This window comes from Pseudophryne corroboree, chromosome 1 (genome assembly GCF_028390025.1).
Source record: "Pseudophryne corroboree isolate aPseCor3 chromosome 1, aPseCor3.hap2, whole genome shotgun sequence".
NCBI classification, from domain to species: Eukaryota; Metazoa; Chordata; class Amphibia; order Anura; family Myobatrachidae; genus Pseudophryne; species Pseudophryne corroboree.
Genome location: NC_086444.1, coordinates 411,643,719 through 411,668,528, shown reverse-complemented (window position 1 = coordinate 411,668,528; position 24,810 = coordinate 411,643,719). Strand labels below are relative to the sequence as shown.

The window sequence follows — 24,810 nt, the reverse complement described above, 5'->3', positions numbered from 1 at the left end:
GCTGAAATCTTGCGTGTCCTCACGCAACAGCAGAGTTTTCAACAACATAACACATAATAAACACAATGACAGTACATGTGACAAAAAAATAACATCACATATGCAGGAAAACATGGCATGTCCAACATTACATTACATACAAATCACATATCCTGTTGCGGTTTTCAAATGAATTACAGTCAAGAGTCACATGTGATAGTAAAATATTCCAGACATCTTGTGGCAATTGCGCCAAACACAGAGAACCTGCCCTTGCCTGCCCATGTCTCCCCCCGCCTGGGTCAAAAGAGACAGGTGGCTCTCGTGGGCCCCTCCCAATAAACAAGTTTCTTCAACTTTTTAGAAAATATATATATATAGGGGACTCCATTCCCCTTGCGATCCTTGGCTCTTTCGGACACTCAGAAATGGCCAAACACAGTGCCCCCAAGGGTGTTGCTCCGACCGGGTGCACTGCATAGTCCCGATGTCCTGTGACATGAGTTCCACCTCCACAAATATTGCCCTTAGAGCCCCACGTTGGTAACCATGGTTGCTCGTATCCTGTTCGCGGACGCCAAATGTGATAGCCCACTGGTATTAGGTGTGCAAAATCTGCAGTCACTGTGTATAGTGCATCACACTTACTCTGCCCCGGCTTGTCATGGGTTCAGGCACGAATACCAGAGGGCGCCCTGACTAATCAGGTGTTTAATTACAAGTGCATTGTGGGTGTGGACTACAGGTGTCGGTGCAGCGCATAAAGAATTGGGCGCCAGGCCATCTCAGAAAAACAGCATAAAGTTTATTTAAACATCAAACAGGGATATTGCAGGGATAACTTGTGAACACTCCTCCAGCACAAAGCATAAGTTACAGTGGATCCCATATCAGGGCACCTCCTCCAGCGCATCGCTTAGTCGCAGCGGCATATATATGGCGAACATCAGTACGTACCAGGGCATTCTGTGACCAGTAGTGCTACACATCAGGTTGCCGTCTCTCTCTCTCTCTTACTTAGCGAGGATTCTTTTCCTTGGGGGCGCTTACTCACGCCGCGTGGCTTTCCGACCACTTCACCCAGATACCTCTCGAGATACTTTTCCATGGGGGCGCTTACTCACGCCGCGTGGCTTCCGACCACTTCACCCAGATACCTCTTGAGACTCACACCATTAGCACACTTTTCTCCTGGCATCACCCTTTCACTAGATTCTGCATACTGCTGCTCTCACACTGCGATGTCTCCCTCTGTCAAGTGCCTTGCTGTGGCTGGCATCACTCCCCACCAAAACATGTGGGGAGCCCTCACTGGGGCTACATCTTTCTGGCTAATCCACCTCACTGTCTGCTCACTCTCCTCTCACTGTCTGCTCACTCTCCTCACTGACTCTCCTCCTAGGCTGCTGCAGGACAACCTTTTTATAACCTTGCATTCCCAGGGACACATTCTAAATCTGGGATTTCCCGCTCTCAGTTTATCTGGGATTTCCCGCCCTGAGTTGCAATTTGGTGAGTCTTGCATTTGCTTTTTGCAGACTGATCTGTCTAACTGTGAGTTGGGCTATTAACCCCTTCTGTGCTGCAAGCTGTAGACTGCTGGCTCAGTGTTATGCAACTCCAGCAAACATTTTACTTTTATTAAAGTCATGCTGGCACTTGTAGTGCCACAGTTGATTTGTGCTTGCAGTTCCAGGGTATTACATGAATATGTGTGCGTCGGGGGAGAGCTCGTTGGTGTGACCTGAGCACATATTGCTTCCCTTTGTCCCACACAGCATCTGTATCTGAGCTGCACTGTATCCATCCCACACTGTATCCCAGCCACACTGTGTCCTAACCACACTGTATTCCACCAGCACTGTATCCATCCCACACTGTATCCGTCCCACACTGTATCCCTCCCACACTGTATCCCTACCGCACTGTATCCATCCCACACTGTATCCCACCCGCACTGTATCCCTCCCGCACTGTATCCGTCCCACACTGCATCCATCCCACATTGTATCCCACCCGTACTGTATCCCTCCCGCACTGTATCCATCCCACACTGTATCCATCCCACACTGCATCCCACCCGCACTGTATCCGTCCCACACTGTATCCATCCCACATTGTATCCCACCCGTACTGTTTCCCTCCCGCACTGTATCCGTCCCACACTGTATCCCACCCGCACTGTATCCGTCCCACACTTTATCTATCCCACCCGTACTGTATCACTCACGCACTGTATCCGTCCCACACTGTATCCGTCCCGCACTGTATCCCTCCCGCACTGTACCCGCCACACTGTATCCCACCCGCACTGTATCCCTTCCGCAATGTATCCATCCCACACTGTATCCATCCCACATTGTATCCCACCCGTACTGTATCCCTCCCGCACTGTATCCCTCCTGCACTGTATCCATCCCACACTGTATCCGTCCCACACTGTATCCCATCCGCACTGTATCCCACCCGCACTGTATCCGTCCCACACTGTATCCATCCCACATTGTATCCCACCCGTACTGTATTCCTTCCGCACTGTATCCGTCCCACACTGTACCCATCCCACACTGTATCCCTCCCGCACTGTATCCGTCCCACACTGTATCCATCCCACATTGTATCCGACCCATACTGTATCCCTCCCGCACTGTATCCGTCCCACATTGTATCCCACCCGTACTGCATCCCTCCTGCAGTGTATCTGTCCCACACTGTATCCCTCCCACACTGTATCCCTCCTGCACTGTATCCGTCCCACACTGTATCCATCCCACATTGTATCCCACCTGTACTGTATCCCTTCCGCACTGTATCTGTCCCACACTGTATCCCTCTCGCACTGTATCCCTCCCGCACTGTATCCGCCCCACACTGTATCCATCCCACATTTTATCCCACCCGTACTGTATCCCTCCCGCACTGTATCCCTCCCGCACTGTATCCGTCCCACACTGTATCCGTCCCACACTGTATCCGTCCCACACTGTATCCCACCTGCACTGTATCCGTCCCACACTGTACCCATCCCACACTGTATCCCACCCGCACTGTATCCGTCCCACACTTTATCCATCCCACATTATATCCCTCACGCACTGTATCCGTCCCACACTGTATCCCTCCCTCACTGTATCCCTTCCGCACTGTATCCGTCCCACACTGTATCCCTCCCGCACTGTATCCCTCCCGCACTGTATCCATCCCACACTGTATCCGTCCCACACTGTATCCCACCCGCACTGTATCCGTCCCACACTGTATCCATCCCACATTGTATCCCACCCGTACTGTATCCCTCCCGCACTGTATCCATCCCACACTGTACCCATCCCACACTGTATCCCACCCGCACTGTATCCGTCCCACACTGTATCCATCCCACATTGTATTCCACCCGTACTGTATCCCTCCTGAACTGTATCCGTCCCACACTGTATCCCTCCCGCACTGTATCCCTCCCGCACTGCATCCCTTCCGCACTGTATCCATCCCACATTGTATCCCACCTGTACTGTATCCCTCCCGCACTGTATCCGTCCCACACTGTATCCGTCCCACACTGTATCCCACCTGCACTGTATACGTCCCACACTGTATCCATCCGACATTGTATCCCACCTGCACTCCCACCTGCACTGTATCCGTCCCACACTGTATCCATCTGACATTGTATCCCACCCGTACTGTATCCACCCGCTCTGTATCCGTCCCACACTGTGTCCATCCCACATTGTATCCCACCCGTACTGTATCCATCCCACACTGTATCCCACCCGCACTGTATCCCTCCCGCACTGTATCCGTCCCACACTGTATCCATCCCACATTGTATCCCTCACGCACTGTATCCATCCCACACTGTATCCCTCCCACACTGTATCCCTCCCGCACTGTATCCATCCTACACTGTATCCCTCCTGCACTGTATCCCTTCCGCACTGTATCCGTCCCACACTGTATCCGTCCCACACTGTATCCCTCCCGCACTGTATCCATCCCACATTGTATCCCAACGGTACTGTATCCCTCCCGCACTGTATCCCGACCGCACTGTATCCGTCCCACACTGTATCCGTCCCACACTGTATCCATCCCACATTGTATCCCACCCGTACTGTATCCACCCGCTCTGTATCCGTCTCACACTGTATCCATCCCACACTGTATCCCACCCGCACTGTATCCCTCCCGCACTGTATCCGTCCCACACTGTATCCATCCCACATTGTATCCCACCCATACTGTATCCCTCCTGCACTGTATTAGTGATGTGCGTTTAAGCTCCGCCTCCCGGTGATGTCATCTGTCAGTCACCGGGAGGGCAGAGGGAAGCGGACTATGACAAGGGGGCGTGGCCTAGCGGCACATGCTGTCTGCGGCTGCAGCCCATGATGTCGGTTTGTATACAAGAGGGCAAAAAGTTGCTACATGCGATCAACTCGGAATGACCCCCATTGTGTACAAACATGAATAAGTCCCTATGTAAGCAAAGTCTGAAAAAAATAATACCACAAAGGCAAGCAACCATATATCTGGTGGCTCTTGCTCTTAAAAAGTATTCCCACAAGCTGGCCCAGGAGAAAGACATGGTGTAGACCTCTGACCCTACTGGCAGAGCCTATGGTGTTAATAAGTGTCAGCAGTGTGTCAGCAGTGTTCGATTAAGGTCAGGCTACACAGCAGATAACCAGGCTAATTGGTTTATTAACTAGCAGATAACAGGATGCAGGCAGGAGCATCAGGGTTAATGCAGGTTGTGTGTGTAGTTAGAGTAGCACATACCTTTACATAAATACATTGATGGCAGTGGCGATGGTAACACAGTGGGGTTGTAGTACATCCATTATATAGCACAGCCCCAGCATACAGCAGTCTTTATCTCACCATGGAGGACAGAGTAAGAAGACGTGTGGTTAGGTTACGCTGTACATGTGTAGTAGCGCACTAAGGGGTCTTTACTAAACCTCAGGTGGAGATAATGTAGCCGGGGATAAAGTACCAGCCAATCACCTCCTAACTGTCATGTCACAGACTGGGTCTGAAAATTACAGTTAGGAGGTGATTGGCTGGTACTTTATCTCTGTCCATTTTATTTCCACCTGAGGCTTAGTAAATAGACCCATAAGGATCTGGGTGGGAAGTTGCAGCAGTGACGTGACTCCAGCAGTACCCGGAATTTTATGCATACGCATTTAGGGTACTTCTGCTGAGGTATTCCTTTGATGATAAATAGTCCTCAGTCATTCATTCAGTTTATCCTGAGGCTTCATCTGTATGTTGGCGAGATTGTGGTGAGGGCACTCTGTTCTACATTTTTTGGAACTGCCCGAAAATAGTCCCTTTGTGAAGAAAAGTACATCAATATAAATTATGCATGATACATATCCTTTGTGATCCTTCTTTCTCTTTCCTCCCCAACCCTCCTGTAACACCCATAAACATACTCCACCTTTATCTTTGTGTGTCTTCAATGACACCCTCTGTAACATTTCCTCTTCCTGGGAGGTCATTTCCTCCCTCCCTAAGCTCCATAATGGAGAAGGTGTGGTTTGTTTTAGGTTGGAGTATATATCTTGTATAACCTCTAAATACGATATAAATCTGGACCCCATCACTTAGTGCCCACACACGGTGCAATTATTGCGTGCTATTTGATCTTTTTAGTTCAAATAGCATTGTGTGTATTGTCCCTTGCGATGTGATTCGTGCTCCCATCTAGTCCATATCTCAAGGCAAAATAGTATGTGCAGGCAGGTATTTTTGTACTACAGCACACATAGTACATTGTAGTGTATTCAAAAACGGATGTAGTTCAAACAGCATGTAGTTCAAATAGCGTACCCCACTTAGGGGGTCATTCCGAGTTGATCGTAGCTGTGCTAAATTTAGCACAGCTAGTGCTACGATCATTTACACTGACATGCGGGAGGACGCCCTGCACATGGCTAGCAGATGCCTTTGCACTTCAAGAGTAGCTCCCGGCCAGTGCAGCTTTAGCGTGCTGGCCAGGAGCTACTCCTCGCACCCCGGCCCGCAGCGGCTGCGTGTGACGTCATGCAGCCGCTGCGGCCCGTACCCCGTTCGGTCCAGCCACGCCTGCGTTGACCGGACACAGCCTACGAAATGGCGGCCAAACGCAGCCGTTTCGCCCCCTCCCGCACCGCAACTGTCTCTGCCTGTCAATCAGGCAGAGAAGATCGCAGTCCTGCCACGGCCTTCGGTGCAGTAGAGAACCATTCACTCGGCTGCGATAAACAGCAGCGAGCGAAACGGGTCAGAATGACCCCCTTAGTCCAAATCACATAGCACACATTGTATAGGCTCAAATCGCACCTAGCACAAATAGCACCGTGTGTGGGCCCCATAAGTTCACATTTTTAACCATTCATCCAGCTTGTGAAATTTGCAACAAGGTAGCAATAAGATGTTAAACAATACTCCAGCAGAAAAAAACTGCCTGTATAGTATCTGAAAGGAAAAAGAGATGCTAAACACTCACACTAAAGCAAAATACACTGCTCAAAAAGGGAAAACTTTTTGTATCATACCGAGGATTAGAACCCACAACCTATTACACTGGAAGCAGCCACCTTATGGATGGAGCTATATGCTCCTGTATAAGAAGCATGGGAATTCTAACTATATGAAGTTACTTATCTGACAATAACAAGTAACTTCATATAGTCAGAATTCTCATACTCCTTATACAGGAGCAGATAGCTCCATGAGTAAGGTGATTACTTTTCGAGTAATAGGTTGTGGCTTCTAATCCTGGATATGACACTTGCTAAATAACTGTCAGAGAAATAATCAGCATTGTGAGTGACTGAGTAGATATATATAGTGTGTACATGTGCACTACATAGATCTGTGGTGTTGTAATGGTTTTGACAATTCTAACTAGTAGCTTCATATAATGAGAATATGTAGGCTTACTATGCAGGAGCAAATAGCTCTATCAGTAAGGTGTCTGTCTTCAGTGTAACAGGTCATGGGTTCCAATCCTGGGTATGACTTGTAAGAAATGTGTGCCTCAAAATAAATGACAATAAAATATACACACACATACATATATTTATTTATCTATCTATGTATAGGGGGGCACCAATATTTATCTTGCCTCCGGGCATCTTAAACTTACACCACTGAAAACATGCATACATATCTGTTGTGTTGGAGAAGTCAATTCAATAAAGAAAATTGTACGTAAACATCTCTTTTGTGTTTTTTGGGAAAAATAGAGAATCAGGGATGCCCGCTTCTTATTCAGTGTGATGCAGAAATACTAGCATGCAAGTTTTAACAAGAAATATTTATATTTCCCCTACAGCAAGTGAAGAATCGGCTGAGCATACCTATAAGAAGCCCTACATGGACACGTCTCCAAGTGAGGAGGACCCATACCCATACCGGCCTGGGTACCCACAGCCATCATCTTCATCGTCTTCAACTTCCTTTCGCACAGAATCTGCCCAACGCCAGGCCTGCATGTATGCTAACTCAGCGCCTGCCACAGAACCTGTTGCAGGCATCGAAGACATTTCCTGTAATAGTTGGTCAAGTGTACCCTCTTATAGCAGCTGTACAGTGGGAGGGGGAATGCAGCCTATGGAGCGACTGCCCTACCAGCACTTCTCAGCTCATTTCACCTCCAGCTCACTGATGCCCAGACTGGGTAACCATGCAGGCACACAGGCTGCAGATACCCACTCTATGTTCCAGCATCAGCCTTCTCACCAAGCGATTGTGAGACAGTGTACTCCTCAGTCTGGGTTACAACAGGCTTCATCACTCCAGTCCCCTGACTTCCTGTATTCACATGGTGTTCCTCGGACCCTATCCCCACACCAGTACCACTCTGTTCATGGGGTGGGCATGGTGCCAGATTGGAGTGAGAACAGCTAACAGAACAGACACATTCAGCTAAACTTGTTATGGAGTGAAAGGTCTAACAAAATGTCTCTAGGACCTTATAAAGTGGACATATGCTAAAAAAGACACTATGATTTGTATGCTGAACCGTTATTTCAGAAACACCTCAAAATAAACATTCACCGTCATCTTTCACTTTCTTCCTTTTCCTTCTGACACCTGGATCACAGATAGGACAGAGATGAATGTTGGATAGAAAATGCATCCAGAAAGATGCTAAGGTGACAACGCCTGCTGCAAAGAGCCCAGTGAATGGCTCTGCACTTCACACAGCAGGCTGGACCATGATGGTGCCTACATGTGGAAACAAGAAAGTGAAAAGGTCATGCACTTCGTCAATTCACCTGCATGCCTCTGCCAGAACTGTTTGGTGTTTGCAGTGTGTTACACTGTGTGATGTAGGAGGCTGAAATCAAGGATTTTGAAGATCTCAGTCAAAGCATGGACACAGCGAGGTTGTGTTGGAGAAGGGCAGTGATTCTACTCATGTAACCATGCTTCCCAGGTTTTTCTTTTGATTTTTGGGTTACCGTATTAAAAATATTATTCACCAAGATTACATACAATTGTAGACACACGTAGATGTATGTAAATAAAACAGGTCAGTAGGATGTGATATCAAGAGACACGAAAATGTATTTCATTATGACTTTGAGCTAAATAACTACTCCAAGAGAAATACTTGGACTATCTGCATCAGTATTGTTCCAATGGCACTAAAAATTCCTACAGACCAATGCATCCCCTAAGTTGAACTCTATTAAATTAAAATGGTTTATCACATGGTATTTATAAACAATGCATTCTGTAAGGTTGCAATGATCGGGGTGAGCTACTCTCCCTCTGTATACAGTCTTGGTGCCATTGTAACCTGCTAATGCACCTGAGCATTGGGTCCCTGTCCTCTCCACATACACACTGTGCTTTGTTTGTTAACTGTTGTGTAATTAACATTGTTATATAATAAAAGATAATATATTTTTTTCTGCTTGATCTTTCTGTGATTGCTTCTTACCTAAAGGGCCATTGTGCCCTGAAAATGTTCTACATATATATATAAATGTAACAAATGGATCGGCACTCACCTAAATCCTGTGGAAAAGTGCTCCGGTGCCTTCTGGAAAATAAATGTCCATACAATCACAGCTTCCAATCAGCGGCACTCAGAGACTGAACAAGCTTCAAAACCTTAAATCATCTGGTGTTTTAATGTGTCTAAAATTTGCATTCCATACCAACGTTTCGGGGCACAGCCGCCCTTTTGTCAAGGTGAGCAAACAGAAAGTGCTCACCTTGACAAAGGGGCGGCTGTGCCCCGAAACGTTGGTATGGAATGCAAATTTTGGACACATTAAAACACCAGATGATTTAAGGTTTTGAAGCTTGTTCAGTCTCTGAGTGCTGCTGATTGGAAGTTGTGATTGTATATATCTATATATATATAATTGCCGTCGTAAGCAATATGTTCATGGAACCACATCGACCAATCAGCAATTTACTTTTGCAAATAAGGTAATAAAAGCAATTTCTGATTGTTTGCCATGGGTTAGAAAGAACAATTTGTGCACCAAATGCAGTGTTATACCTCTTTCACATATGCAGCTATATCCTGGGGTTTTGCTGGAGGTGAAAGCGAATTAACCTGGGATTTCTACATGTGTGAAAGGAAATAAACTGGGACTAAGCTCATGGTCCAAGGCCCTGCTCTTTACCAGGGTCAGGGCTGAGTCCTGAGAATTTTCCGGCACTGCAGCATGTCTGAAAGTGGCATTAATGAGCCCAATTGTGTGCACTCTCCTGACCAGCAATGGCTCAGACCCTCTTTGAGGTGTGGGCTACCGGTGTTGCAGTTCAAAGTCCCAGCACCTGAATGATTCTGGCAGGCACTAGGACATGCATTGCACACGAGCAGCAAAATTTGTGATAAACCACAATAATCAATCAGACATTTGCTTTCCTTGTCTAACCTGCAATAAACCATAAAAGCTACAGATATGTCCATAGCCTCCCTGCACGTTAAACATCCCTTTGAGTCATGCCGTGCCTTAGCGTGACTCGGTAGAGCCGAGCGTCTTAACATGCAGCTTTTTTCCATTAAAATGCACCATACTCACAAAACAATGCAAATAAGACACTCAAGCAGCTTACGCTGATTAGAATGATATGCAACATGCCTATATTATGTGTGCGACTGCGGCTGTATCTGCATATGAAATGGTATGTTACAGTGTTTTCCTAGAAAACACTGTAACATAGCATTTTGTATGCAGATACAGCCGCAGACGCACAGAGAATATAGGCATGCCCATATCACTTAAATCAGGAGAGTATGCTTGTGCGTCCTATTCGCATAGCGATGTGAATAAGACGCATTTTCGATAAAAAGACTGCCGACGCTAACCAAGTTATACGGGACCTGTCAGCTAGCTAACGCCAGGCATCTCCCGCTGAGTTCATATCGAGGCAAGATGATGTATGAGGACACATCTGTAATTGCTGACTGAATGATTAGGATCAGTACAAATGTTTTACCTAAATGCACAGTAGATCAGGCCTATTCTGATGTGTGTAAAACCAATATTTGAAATGTATATTTGGATTAGCATATTGTTGCATATGTGGGAAACAATAAATACTGGTAGCACCTGTGATAATAAATTGGCTACTAAGGGGTAAATTTATTACAGTGCAGGTTTATAGAAGTGGAGATGTTGCCCATAGCAACCAATCAGATTCTACTTATCATTTATCTAGCACTTTCTAGAAGATAACAGATAGAATCTGATTGGTTGCTAGGGGCAACTGCTCCACTTCTATAAACCAACACTTTAGTAAATATACTTGGTGAGTTCACACTAAAATGATCTCGGAATGATATGTAATTTCTGACCAAAACGGAATGACATATCGCCGGATCATTCCGAGTGCTGCGACAACCAGAAAATGTCATGTATGATGCCATGCTCATACTGTCGTCTCTTGCATCATGTAAGTGTGTATGCATGGCACAGGGTCCTGTCACCCGTCAGATGTGTACCTTACCTTAGTATCCTTACAAGAGGTTACAGGTCATGTTGACATTGCACTACAGTACTTACTGCCAGACTTACTTTTCTCTACATGTACAATAAAGTATAAGTTAAAAAAAATATTTGAAAGAAAAGCAAAGCTTAAAAGATTTGTAGTCATTCAGAGCACACTTAAACACAATTGAGTGTGGGAATCTATAGATGAAGGGGTTAAGTCATCACCACTCTCGATCGCCTCAAGAATCCTGCAACTGAGCGTGCACAGAGATGGAGAGAAAGGGAAAACCACAGCTATCTCTCAGGGGGGTGCTTAAGATGAGAGGCAGCGATGGATCTGCCAACATGAACCAAAAACCAGGAAACCTGGAATGTGTTCCAGACCTTATTTATATTGTGATCATGAGGGAAAGACCCCAGCTAACCACAGAACTCCCATCCCCTCCCTGGTTAGATACAGCCACCGGATTAACGGAAAACACTCATTTGTGAGAAAAAAGGCGGCGTACTGGAGTATGTACAACACATGCTGCTTAAAATGGCATGCACTGCCGTAACTGCCGTAGGATGCATGTCTGATGAGTGCTGCTCATACAGCCTGCCAGGAGTAAGGGTCTGGAAGATGAAAGGCTTAACCACATGTCTCAGAAGAAACCAGGGGAGCAGCACAATAGAGTAGCAAAAAAACCAAACAAATACAGAATAAGAAATACAAGTGATGAAAAAGAAAGCTAAAGGCATTATAGACTGCTACAAGCAATATATAAAAAAGTGGATAAACATATACAACACAATACAATGTCGGAAAAATGTAACACAGAAATTAGATATCAGGCAATAAGTTAAATAATGTTTTAATAAACCAAATATATAAACAACAACATGTTAAAAATGTAGTAATTAATCTGCTAATCTAGATGAGGAATAACCAACCCGCGGTTAATTGTATACTGCCCACAATGATATTGATATGTAATATGAGGATTATAGCACGGTCTTAATATTAAGTATCCCCTAGAATTATGCACACTACACTGCAGCAGATATCGGAGATATGCAGTCCTTCATTTTCGATCACAAAAGCAGACCCCACAGTTTTCTATGTGAACTGCTGTATTAGCCAATTTACTAAGCTTGGCCCTAGTAGCTAACGCCATCTTCTTAAATGCATCATCAGCAGACAGCACATACGCAGTAGTGCGCCAGGATCCAGAAGTGATCACCTCGCTACGGATACTCTTATTGGAGCCCCTGTCTCTGGATGTGATTTTTCATACATTCGGCCAAACCAGAGGTTCCCAAACGAGGTCCTCAAGGCCCAACAAAGGCCCAAAACCCAACAGTCCAGGTATATCCATGGCTCAGCACAGATGGTTAAATCAAATTGACTAAGGTGTTAATTAAATCACCTGTGGCCAAGCATGAATACATTTAAAACCAGGACCGTTGGGGTGCCTTGAGGACAGCGTTTGGGAACCTCTGGGCGAAACCTTAATTTCTTATTGCCGCAATAAATGGAGATAAAAAAAGATAATTATTGGGTCTAAATCCAGATAATTAATAAATATGCCCCTATATCTCATTCATTGGTATTTTTTGCTGATTATAGAAAAGTATAAGTAGGGGCGTAATTACAACTCAGTCGCCCAGAGGCAAGTTGGAGTTTGGTGCCCCCACCACCAGAAGAAGGGAAAACAAACATTGTGTGTGTAAATATATACGACCGAGTCATATTATTATGACCACCAGCTAATAACCAGAGTAACTGCCGTGTACAGCACAGACAGCAGCTAGATGGGCTGAATTGTCGTTTTAGACACACGTCTGGTAGCCCCCAGGTTCATTTTGATGGTGAGCTACTCAACTGTGTCGTGTTTGTCGGCCCTCACGCACCTTTTATAGCCGATGTTCACCTCATATCTATGGAGCATGGTGCTCCACAGTTTCCATATCGGTTAGCGCTCTCAGCCAGCCTACAGGGACCAGAACCTGCAGTGAATTGGCAAAGCTCTAGCTATGCTGTGATGCAGCTGTCTGCAGCATGCAGAATCAGCATTCTCTGGCAGGTCTCATTACATAAACCAGCAGCAGTGGTAGGTGCACCGTCACTTGCTGCAGTGCAGGCTAAGCAGTATCTGGCTGGGGCCTTCCTGTCTCCTATTGCAGGAGTTAGCAGGGCTCCTGGAACAGAGACGATTTACTCTGCAGCAACAGCAGGTGCGCTGCAGAGCTCCATTGGAAGAGCAGCAGTCATTATTGGATCTCACGCTCCTAGTCCAATTGTATATATTTACGACACCATTGGTCGCTCTTATTATCCTATCCTCACCAATATATATGTACAGTATATATATATATATATATATATATGCACGACTTACAGAATTATATAGATAGCGCCCTCAGCTAGTCTACAGGGACCAGAGCCCGCAGTGAATTAGTAGGGCTCCAGCTAAATTGTGTGACAGCGCCAATGGACAGGGACAGACTGGGGACTCCATCCGGTCCTGGCATGCGTGCGCGTGCGAGTGCACGAGAAAGGTGACACTGCAAATGGGGGCGTGTCGCGAGTCAGGGGGAGTGGACTCGTGGCACGCCCCCATATTGCTTAGCAACAGGGCCCATTTGGCAGCAGCGGGGGACAACCCACAGATCCCGGAGCTGCGCTGAGCGCAGCCTTCCAGGCTCTCTGTGGACCGGACCAGCCCACCATCCCACTGGCCCTTCTGGTATTTGCCAGAAGTGCCAGATGGCCAGTCCGGCCCTGCCAATGGGTAAAGGTCAGAGTCACGAGATTCAGCCGTCTGCAGCATGCAGAATCAGCATTCACAGGTGGATCAGATTTCAGTCCAGTCCGGGTGCACCATCACTTGCTGCTGCGCAGGCTGATCGGTACCAGGCAGGAGCCTTCTTGTCCCCCTATTGCAGGTTTTAGCAGGGTTCCTGGGACAGAACCGATTAACTGCAGCAGCAGCTGGTGGGCTGCAGAGCTCCTTTGGAGAGCAACAGTCACACTTGGATCCTGCTGTGAACCACACAAGTGCTGCTGTACGTGCAGGTGCCCCTTCAGGGCTTGGAGCCCAGGGGCAGGCGTCTCCATTGCCTCTGGGAGTTATACCCCTGAGTATAAGGAACTCACACTAATTTTGCTATTATTTATCTGCTGTATTACATCTGGTAAATGGGCACTAACTAATTTGGCTCATGGGCACTAACTAATTTGGCTCATTTCATATCAACTCTATTCCATTACTTAATGAAAAATGTGACTAAACTGCTCAGGCCTGTATTCACATTTAACATAACTTATCACAAAGGAGAAATAATGGAACAAAATTCTGATCATGTGCATGAGAACCTAAAGTGACAATGATTCAACAAGGGTAAAGACACACATACTGTGTCCTTATTTTTAACTAAGCATTCAAAGTGTGTTCTGCAAACTTCCTGCAGCAGAGTACTTTAATGAGTTTTCCCATAAAACTGCATTATATTTTACAGTGTTACTGCTTGGGAAAGCTGCAATTTGAAAGTGACATAAAAGCAAAATAAATCTTTGCCAGACAGTTCAGGTCAATCCACTTATATTATTTATTTGAGTATCAGAATTAAATCGCCTTTAATGGCCTTTAAGAACGTGCAATGAATGCATAATATTAACATTTGTGTCTATGAGCCCCTAACCAATAGGGTAATAGTTCAGGTGATATATCAAATTTGTTTAAAAAGATACAAGAATGGGAGACTGCAATGTTTATTTATTTTATTGTAGTAGGTCTCTTTAAAACAATTAGCCCTTAGAATTGATGTGAAGCTGTGAAGTTGAAACCATAACTCGAATGCAAACAAAACTAAAGCCAGTCAAATACTTGTTAAGTGTGTCAATAGGTTTTTTGATTTAATATGCATTTACATTTTCTAACAAGTTTATAGCACATACATAAACAAGTCCCAAAGCTTATCGGACGCTGTGATACAGCTTTGTAAATGTAACAATCATTCTGTGAAATACATGTTAAAAATCTGCTTCCTACAGAGCACAAGATGTGGAATTGTGGGTATCAGGATGTGGTTCATCAGTAGATGTTGGGAGACTTTTGTGGCCATATAGAAAATATTTGGTTGGTGTTTCTTTACATTACATGATGGATTTTTACACCTCATTGAGAACTGTACTTCAGCTCACTACTCTGAGGGTCATTTTAAATAAAAGGAGATATTGAAAAGAGCAGACAAGATGCCGGAAGTACTTATTTCACCCTGTAATGTTCCAGTGATTCAGCAAGGGATACTTTCTCTGATGTTCAATGAATTATGACTGTGTCATAAAAAAAAAATCAGTTGGATGACTATTGCCACTTTTGGCAAGATTCTGGAGATTGTAAGACCAAACCTCATGAATGTCAAAGCTAGATTACATTCCAGTGAAGGAAAGGGGTGGGGGGGGGGGGGGGGGGGGGGTGATGAGTGGTGGAAGAAACTGGGATAGAATGGATTTAGTGGATGAAGTAAGAGAGTGGACATGAGAGTCTAGGAGTTGGTAGGGTAGGCAATCCTGAAGAGGTGGGTTTCATGGGAGCATTTGTATGACTGTAGGTTTGGAGAGGATGATGTAATTAATTCCATAGATATCTTGAAGATGTTTGTGGAAATATTAGTCTAGCCATGGCATACAGTATGTATTATAGAGGGTAGAGGTTTTAGCAAAAGATCATAGAGGAGTATGTTACAGTAGTCAATACAGGAAATGATTAGCAATTGTATCAGAGTTTTGGTAACTTCCTGAGTGACTTTTTTAACATTGTGGAGGAGGAAGCTGCAGTATTGCAAGAGGGAATTGATGTGAGGTGTGATGGAAAGGAAAATGGACAGTGTGCTGTATGGTGTTTTGGTCAGGTTCAGCAGCATGCTTGTGGTCATTGGGTTTCTTGGTCTGCCGTCATTGCAGCAATCAGGCGCTATGCTGTGTCTGTACCTCTGTGAGGTCAAAGGAGCTCAACGCACAGGTGAAATCTCCACTTGCCTATATCACTTCTGTGTACTGATGTCACAGGGCTGCTCCCTTTTAAAGAACTGCCAAGCAAACTGGGCTTGATCATTACAATACTACCTTACTATGGTGACTATGTCTGAAGTGTTCCAATGAATCTTGAATTAATGCCTGCTCTCGACTGTGTCCCATTTGTTATCTATGTCTGCATATCGCATGAAGATATCTGATCCCTCTGTTCTAAATCCGGCTACTGACTTAAGAGTTAATTACTGTCCTTGTCTGTATCTCGCTATTGGTTTTATAGAGTTATAGGTTATAGGAATTCAAACCCTTACAATTAAAGTGAACTTCTTAATGTATGTGACAATAATAAGTTCAAAACAAGTAAACAACAACCAGTGTCCATCAACATACAAAAAAAAAAGTGCGTGTAGCTCCTTTGTTGCAGAATATAGTAGGATCTCACCACTAAGAATGAATTATATGTTTAAATACTGATACTTGAATCTTTTCAAAATATAAGAATATTCTTTGTTCTTTCCAAGTGAATGCAAATCACAGAATCTCAATTTGTAACAATGACCTGGGTCTCTCGGGAAACTGCAATACCAGTTATCTTTATCAAAGCAGGTGGTTTACACACTGGTAGCAGAGTGTCAGGAACTCAAAATTGCACACAGTGAGCGGAGTGTAAAGGACTCATGTAGACATGGGCAACAAAGTGACATGGTCTCCAGATTATACATGGAAAGCAAAGGATCAGGACTCGTGAACTCATGATTCAAGACAACACTCTGCAACCAGGTAGCAGAGTGTTTATAACTCAGGAGTGCACTTGGGGGGTTATTCAGGTTTGTTAGCAAACCAAACAAAGCGCTTTAATGGGCAAAATCATGTTGCACTGCAGGTGGGGCAGATGTAACATGTGCAGAGAGATTTAGATTTGGGTGGGTTATATTGTTTCTGTGCATGGTAAATACCCTGCTTTATTTTTACACTGCCACTTACATTTTAGTTTGAACACGCCACACCCAAATTTAAATTTCTCTGCACGTTACATCTGCCCCTCCTGCAGTGCAGCATGGTTTGCTCATTAGTGTGCTTTTTTAGTTTGCTAACAAACCTAATAAGGCCCTTGGTGAACAGAGTAACAGGAACTCAGGATAGAACCCTAATAGCAGAGTCTTGGAAATACAGGATAACGCACTAGTATTAGGATGTAAGGAATTTAGGAATTCTGGATTGGATTGTGATAACAGTGTGTCAGTAAGTCAGGATGGCACACTGGTAGCAGAGGTCCAGGAACATCACCAAGTCATATGAACTGAAGTTGTGTGATAGCATATGCGCACCACTGCCTCGGCCATGATGGCAGGGAGAGCAAGAGTTATGAAGACAAGGCAACTGCTGGGGAAAGTATCAGGATCAACTAACTGCTGCATTGCTGGAACATCAGAAATTCAAGATACATCTGCATGTCTATTTAGTGTATAATATTGCAGCTGCAAGCGCACAGTCAGCAGGAACTGGAGCTTCATGCCCTGGCACTTTGCCGCTGAACAGGTGAATTTACTTAATTCACTTAATGTGGTACAATCCAGGTAGATTGTATCAGTGTGGAAATTGGAGGTGGAATGAGTTCAAGTGTTGCATTTTATATGGTTGGGAATTGTGGGATTCAAGAAAATACATGGTTATTGGCATAAAAAAGTTCTTCACAAAGCAGGAATTCTTCTTGAAACATCAATCATGCCCTTGCAGAAGTGTGACATGTCATATTCTGATTCAAGAATTTATTGGTGTTGTTAAACCTGGTATAATTTCTCCTACATGTCTCCTATAATCTTTACTATGTCCTAGATGAGTCTATGTGAACATTATTCTTTCTATGGGTGGCCTTCCAAATAAGATGACTCCTCTGAGCGTCAGCATCTACAGAAGTAGAAGTACTGCGTGGTTCAACATGCTGCTTTTCTGTCTACTTGGGAACACTGAGTGAAAATCACAGTGAACATACTGTATCTATGAATATAAATGCGAAAAGCCCTCACTCACTCACTCACTCACTCACTCACTCACTAATTGACTCATCACTAATTCTCCTACTTCCCGATATGTTAGGAAGCTGGAATTCAACATAGGTATTCTTCAGGTGGAAAATAGGAAAACTACGTAATTAGAATTTTAATAAACCTCCCCTAAGGGGATGAATAGGGGGTTGACATAATGACGTCATTACTGATGTGTGGCTTGTGTTGTGTGAATGTTAACGCCCAAACAGACAATTGGATAAAAATTTGGATTGCACATCCAGTGTGTAGAATTTAATCAACTTCAAAAATGCGAAAGTCCTCACTCACTCATATAGCCCCAATGTAGCCTGTCAAAAGGTCTATTCCACATCCAGTGGACGATAAATAGAAAATCCTTGTGGGAAATTGACACAATGTCAACAATATCTAAGCATGGCTGTCCAAGACAAATCCCACCTTGTAAGGATGTAAAGGTGCATGCACAAGGTGAGATCCTTGCTATGCCCGATTATGACTATGTGATTTCCATTGAACTCTCCCCAGAGCCCAGAAGAACCGATATTGACTATCTGTACTTTCGATTTTTACTAAATGCCAATTTTGACTATACTTTGTACTAGACAGTACACTATATAGTCAAGATTGACTTGCCTGCACAGTCTATCTAGCCCTGCGATACCGGATCGCAAGGTGGCTAACAACTTGCGATTTGCACTAACCTTCCTTGCGATTTTGACTATATAATCAAAATCGAAAGGAGAAATCTCACCGTGTGTTCACACCTTAAGAAATGTAGAATAGATATGCAAACTTCCTGTGCTCTCCTATTTACACATGTTCATTGATACACCACAAAGGGAACAATACATATAAGAGTTCAAGATGCACTTCCAAATACCACAATAATGAAAGGTAAATCACCTCAGATAATCCTGTATACGACGGTCCTTCTGTGTATCACATCCATATAAAACCCAAGAGCAGATACCGGTGAGATGAACCTAGAGTGATTCTTCTTTAATTTTGAACAAAAAACATATTCCCCTCCCATGTGCCAAGCAACAATGTTAGAGAGACACCAGAGCAGAGACAAATAGTAGTGCAGAGATCTAAGGTAGGATAAAAGGTTTTAATCACACAATACAATTACAATAAATAGAAATTGAAATCAGCACAAAGAACTCCTTAGTGGCAAACAGGAACAGAAAGGTCATCATTCACATTCCCAAGGATGTTGAATAAAGAGGAGCACAGTACTAGATCCTGTATCTGCTACACTGAAGGTACTCCAACTGCCCAAAAAAGCTACATACAAAAGCCACTCTTAACGTGTTTCAGACCGCGCAGGGTCCTTCATTAGAAGCTTAGCTAAACACTCCCCAATATTCCCCTTCTCTCAATAAGGAGCAGCTGTCCATCATAAATGTAGACAACGCCATTGGTTCCCATAATGGCTTTGGCAGAAATGAAGCAATGAGGAAACCGTATTGTATATAGCCACCAGCTTGCATTCCATTGATGCATTCCATTTGTGCATTCCAGCACAGATCTAGATCAAGAAATGGAATCCATACTCCACGGGAGCCAATAAACTTTCCTTTGTTTTAATCCACTTCAAGGAGGTCATACACATAAATTAATTTAATGCATATTGTGTGCATCTTCCCAGTTCCTAAATAAGCCCACATTGCAGCCCATAAAGCACCCAGAGGAAAAAAACATGGGGGGGAAAAAGGGGGATCAGAAATAATAAATCTAAAATATATTCTCATATAAAACTTAAATATATATAAAAATAAAAAAAAATAGTAAAAATGAAAGATATGTCAAAAAGCATTTTAATTCAAATTACCTGTTTAAACATGTTTGTGTCAATGTTTGTAATTCATATATCCATCACTTTTCAGGTCTTGATAACCTACGATCTAAGTCTCTAGTTCTACATTTGGGCAATTCATGCTGAACACCTCAGAATTGTTTTATAAAACACTGTGAGCAAAAACTGTATGTGTTTCTAATCCTTTTCGTATATTGTATATACAGTATGTTCTGCTAGGTGGTCCTTCAGACTACTGGTCATTTTGCCTATATGCAATAAACCACATGCACACTTGAGAGTGTATACCACATTTCTCAAGTTGCATGTGATGAACTGATTGATCAAATACTTTTTCCCATTTACAGTGAACTCTATCAATTTGCTCATATTGCTTTTGACAGTTTTGCACATTAAACACGACCCGCACCTATATGAAACTATCGTGCGAATACTCTGCCTTGGTTCTACCTCCAAACTACTTCACACAACTTGGTACATTAATGCTGGGTTCTTTCTATAGATGAAAATAGGGTCATATGGTAAACTGTCAAATAAAACAGGGTCCTGCAATAAAAGGTTCCAATTAACCTTAAAAAAATTCAATATCCCTTAAAATATTGGCTAATAAACGGTCATTGATATTTGTCTTTTACTTTTAATAAATCCACTCTCTCAATCTTACCTATCCCCATTCTAGCTTTCTCTATTATAGTCTGTTTATAACCTTTTGTTAAAAAATGTTCAGAGACTTCATTTAATTGTTCCTTACAAACTTCATTGTCAGTACAATTTTGACTCTAACGAATTGTCCAAAGGGAATCACATGCAGTCAATTAGCATAATGCAGGCTGGACATATCTATGAAACTATTGGAATCTGTAAATTTCCTATAATTTGTGGTTTTTACATTCCCATAATTAATAAATGCATAAATCCAAAAAAGTTATTTCAGTTGTACAGTTGCAAAAAGTCAGGTTGATGCCCATATCATTTACACTGAGGGAACTACAGAACTGTAATATAAAAACCTCATCCCCTCTCTAAACCAATATAATGTAATCTATGAAGCTCTGCCAGGATAACAGATTCACCATTAAACCACCATCTTGGCAAATATGGTGATCCTCCCAGTTTGCCATAAATAAATTAGCAGAACTGGGGGTAAAACTGGTACCCATGGCAGTGCCAATGACATGTAGACAAAAAGTGCCATGAAAAAAACAAAATAATTATTTAAAAGTATAAATGTAATACCATGTAAAAATAAACTTGTTTAATGAGTCACTCAAACAAGAAAAAGGAGAACGCCATAAAACCTTTCTCAATTTTAATAATAGTGTATAATGTGCTGACAACAGCACTGCAAAGATACAGATCCTCTCCCCACTTTAAATGGGTTATATATTTGCAAAACATAACCCGTTTTTTAAATAGGCTTTATTATCCTGTAGTAGTGGTTGTAAATAGGAATCTATTAAAGCAGATAAATTGTAATTCAAATTATTGCAGCCTTATATACTGTAATTGGCCTTCCATGGGGGTTGATAGGATTTTTGTGTATTTTTGGGAGTGTGTAAGTGTTTTTTTTTTTTTTGGCCCATGTTTTTCCTCTGGGTACTATGGGGGTCGTTCCGAGTTGATTGCTTGCTAGCAGTTTTTAGCAGTCGTGCAAATGCTATGCCGCCGCCCACTGGGAGTGTATTTTAGCTTAGCAGAAGTGCGAACGGTTGTATCGCAGAGCGCCTGCAAAAAAAATTTGTGCTGTTTCAGAGTAGCTCAAAACCTACTCAGCGCTTGCGATCACTTCAGACTGTTCAGTTCCGGATTTGACGTCACACATGCGACCAGCGTTCACCCAGCCACGCCTGCGTTTTCCCTGGCACGCCTGCGTTTTTCCAAACACACCCTGAAAACGGTCAGTTGCCACCCAGAAATGCCCCCTTCATGTCAATCACTGTGCGGCAACCAGTGCAACTGAAATGCATCGCTAGACCCTGTGCAAAACTGCATTGTTCGTTGTGCCCGTACGTCACGCATGCGCATTGTGTCGCATACGCATGCGCAGAATTGCCATTTTTAAGCCTGATCGCTGCACTGCGAACAAATGCAGCTAGCGATCAACTCGGAATGACCCCCTATATGTACTGTAATGTGGACATATTTATTAGGAGGAACTGGGAAGATGCACACAATGCACACTAAATCACTTTATGTGTATGGATTCCTCGAAGTGGATTAAAACAGAGGGAAGTTTATGGGCTCCATTTCCTGATATTGCTCTGTGCTGGAATGCAATGGAATGCAAGCCGGTGGCCATATTGGATCCGGTTTACGCATTTTGTCATTTCCGCCACAGCCATTATGGAAGCAAATGGTGTGGTCTGCAATTATGATGGACAGCTGCTCCTTATTGAAAGAAGGGGTTTTAAGGGAGACTTCACCCAGCCCTGAACACACACTAGTTTTAGAAAAAAACAACAACTTTGTTCTGTGTTTTAACAAATGACAACTTCACATTGCAATATTTTTTTTTTTTTTTTACAAATTGCTATGGCTCAATGCACTTATCGTGGTTAATGCTGCCCTGTATTAGGAGCACTGGGATGCATTGTGGGTAGTTACAGCACCAGTGCACCAATAAAGGGTTAATGCCAATGAATGCTGCCATGTATATTAGGAGGAGCTCTGGTCTGCACTGTGGGCAGTTCTACTACCAGTGTGACTGTGCAGTGCACCAATAAAGAGTTAATGGCAATGAATGCTGCCCTGCATATTAGGAGGTTTGTGCCATAGTAAAGAATATAAATAATATTATATTATAATATAATATAATGCTGCCACTGTAGTCCAGTGCGCTTTCCCTCCGGTGGTCTTATTTGAAAAAGCGTCAGAATCATGGACTTATATTGAATCTAAAACACGTCAGATCCAATGCCAGTAAGATGATGCTTTGTCTCATTTTGGAATCCGAGCATGGCAGGAAAACCTGAGTCACAGCTCGGATTCACCCGGATTCCATAAGTTCGGGTGGGCTTGGTTTTCAGCAAACTGAGCCCACACATCTGTAGTGGTAAAGGACATAAGGATAACATTAAAAAAAGCAAGGGGATACCTAATCAGCCATTCACAGGGAATGGAGAACGGCAAAGTAGGTAACATGTGAGGTAGGCAAAAGCCATGTTAACAATAACATAAAACATGAAGACAATATAGAATGCCAAAATGGAACCAAGAAATATGCAACATGAGGAAACATACAGTCTGAAAATTGTAACATAATAATGTTAGCATCCGCCTAGTATAAACAGAAACATTGTGATGGTTGGGAGTAACAACAGTAGTATACAGCCACTAGTAGAACCCTCTCAGCAGAAGAGGGCACCTGTCAAGCAGTCCCGAAAAGAGGCACATTAAGGCCTATTAGAATCAGTACATAAGGCGACAATGAAGAGCTTACTGGGAGCACAGTGAAGGACAGACTTACCCAACCTTGGACCAGTCAGTAGTTTTACACCCGCCTCATAGAATGATGTAATGTAAGTGGAGCAGTCATTGTGAATAAGGAGATACACTGGAATTCTCCATCTATATGAGAGATCCTATGTCTGCAGGGCAGCAGTGATAGGTTGGTATAAGTGATGTTTATTAATTGTACACACTGACAAATCAGGAAAAAGCTGTAGGAATCCCAAGATGTCTTTGTTATCAAAGACCGAGCCAGCTTTAACAGACTCCTTCACTAGTAGAGTGAGGGTTTAACTTTCCCAGGTTCATCAGAAAGCCTGCTCCTGCCGCCATGCACCCAGCAAATTTATGAGGGTGGGGATAAAGTAACAACATGGCCAGATTAAGGGCCACATGGGCCTAGAGGTAAAAAAATGTTCATGGGTCTATACGGGATGTAATTATGCTCCTGGCAGTCGGAATCCCGGAGGTCAGCATACCGTCGCCGGGATCCCGGCCACCAGAATGCCGGCAGAGGGCCCAGGACTATTCCCACTCGTGTGTGCCCACTTGTCCACACCATGCTCCGCAATTTACCATGCCATTCCCCCTGCATTGCGGAACTGGCTGCCCCTTAGAAAGTAGGCAAGTACTGTATGATGTAAGTTTAGGTAAGTACAGCATCCTTTTTTTCACAGAAAGAAAACAATGTTTATACTCTCTCTAATGTATGATTGTATGACTTTAAAAATAACAATTCCAAAAAATAAAGCATCTGTGGAAAATATGATGACCCCCATGGAGTTCTGCATCCATGCATACCGCCTTTTAGTTTATACATGTGGTTGCTAATTGTCAACTACTTTTGGAAGATTCAGTTAAACTCAGAAGTTATGGCAACCAGATTACTTAAATGTTATGTCCAATTATAACATCTTTGTAACAGCTGTCGAAATACCATAGATGGAATCCTGAAACTGAATAAAGCGTGACTGCCGGGACGCTGGATGGTTAAGCCGTGGCGGGGTGGAGGGGTTGGGGCGAGGTTATGTTTAGGCTGTGGGAGGAGGTTCAGGGTTAGGCTGCGGGAGGGTGGGGTTAGTTTTAGGCAGGGAGGGAGAGTAGGCTGCGGGGGGGGTGTTGGGTTATTGCTTCAGTAAAGCAGCAATAAGGGGGGTTAGGGGGTAAGGGGGTGAGGGGTAGCATGCTTCCCGACCCCTGTCGGGATTCTAAACAGCGGGATGCTGTATTCTGACCACCGGCATCCTGCGCGCCAGCATTTCAGCCTCAACTCTTTGTAATAAGTAATTACAGTAGATCCAAACTGATGGCCCCTCAAAAAAAAAAAATCCCTCCAGGCTAGGATCTTCAGGTTATACAGAAATTATACATTACTATGGTATATACACAAAAGTATTTCTGTACAGGACCCTTACACCTCCATCACTGTCAAGCTCCACGGCATAATACAGAACATCAGGAATCAGTATATGAGACAAAAGAATGATACAGAAGCCAATCTGCATTTGCTTATAATTGCCAACTTTTGCTAGGAGACCTCTGGGACATCCTTGGAGAGGAAAG

At 43.7% G+C, this 24,810-nt stretch overlaps 1 protein-coding gene across 1 annotated transcript in view; it reads left to right on the top strand.

The window, feature by feature from the left end:
• TBX5 (T-box transcription factor 5) overlaps positions 1-8,830 on the top strand; it is a 98,200-nt gene extending 89,370 nt beyond the window's left edge. Inside the window, exon 8 of the mRNA XM_063913646.1 lies at positions 7,310-8,830. Within this exon, the coding sequence (XP_063769716.1) occupies positions 7,310-7,884 (575 nt within the window). The 3' untranslated portion in view covers positions 7,885-8,830. The remainder of the gene's footprint in view (positions 1-7,309) is intronic.
• Positions 8,831-24,810: the final 15,980 nt, after the last annotated feature.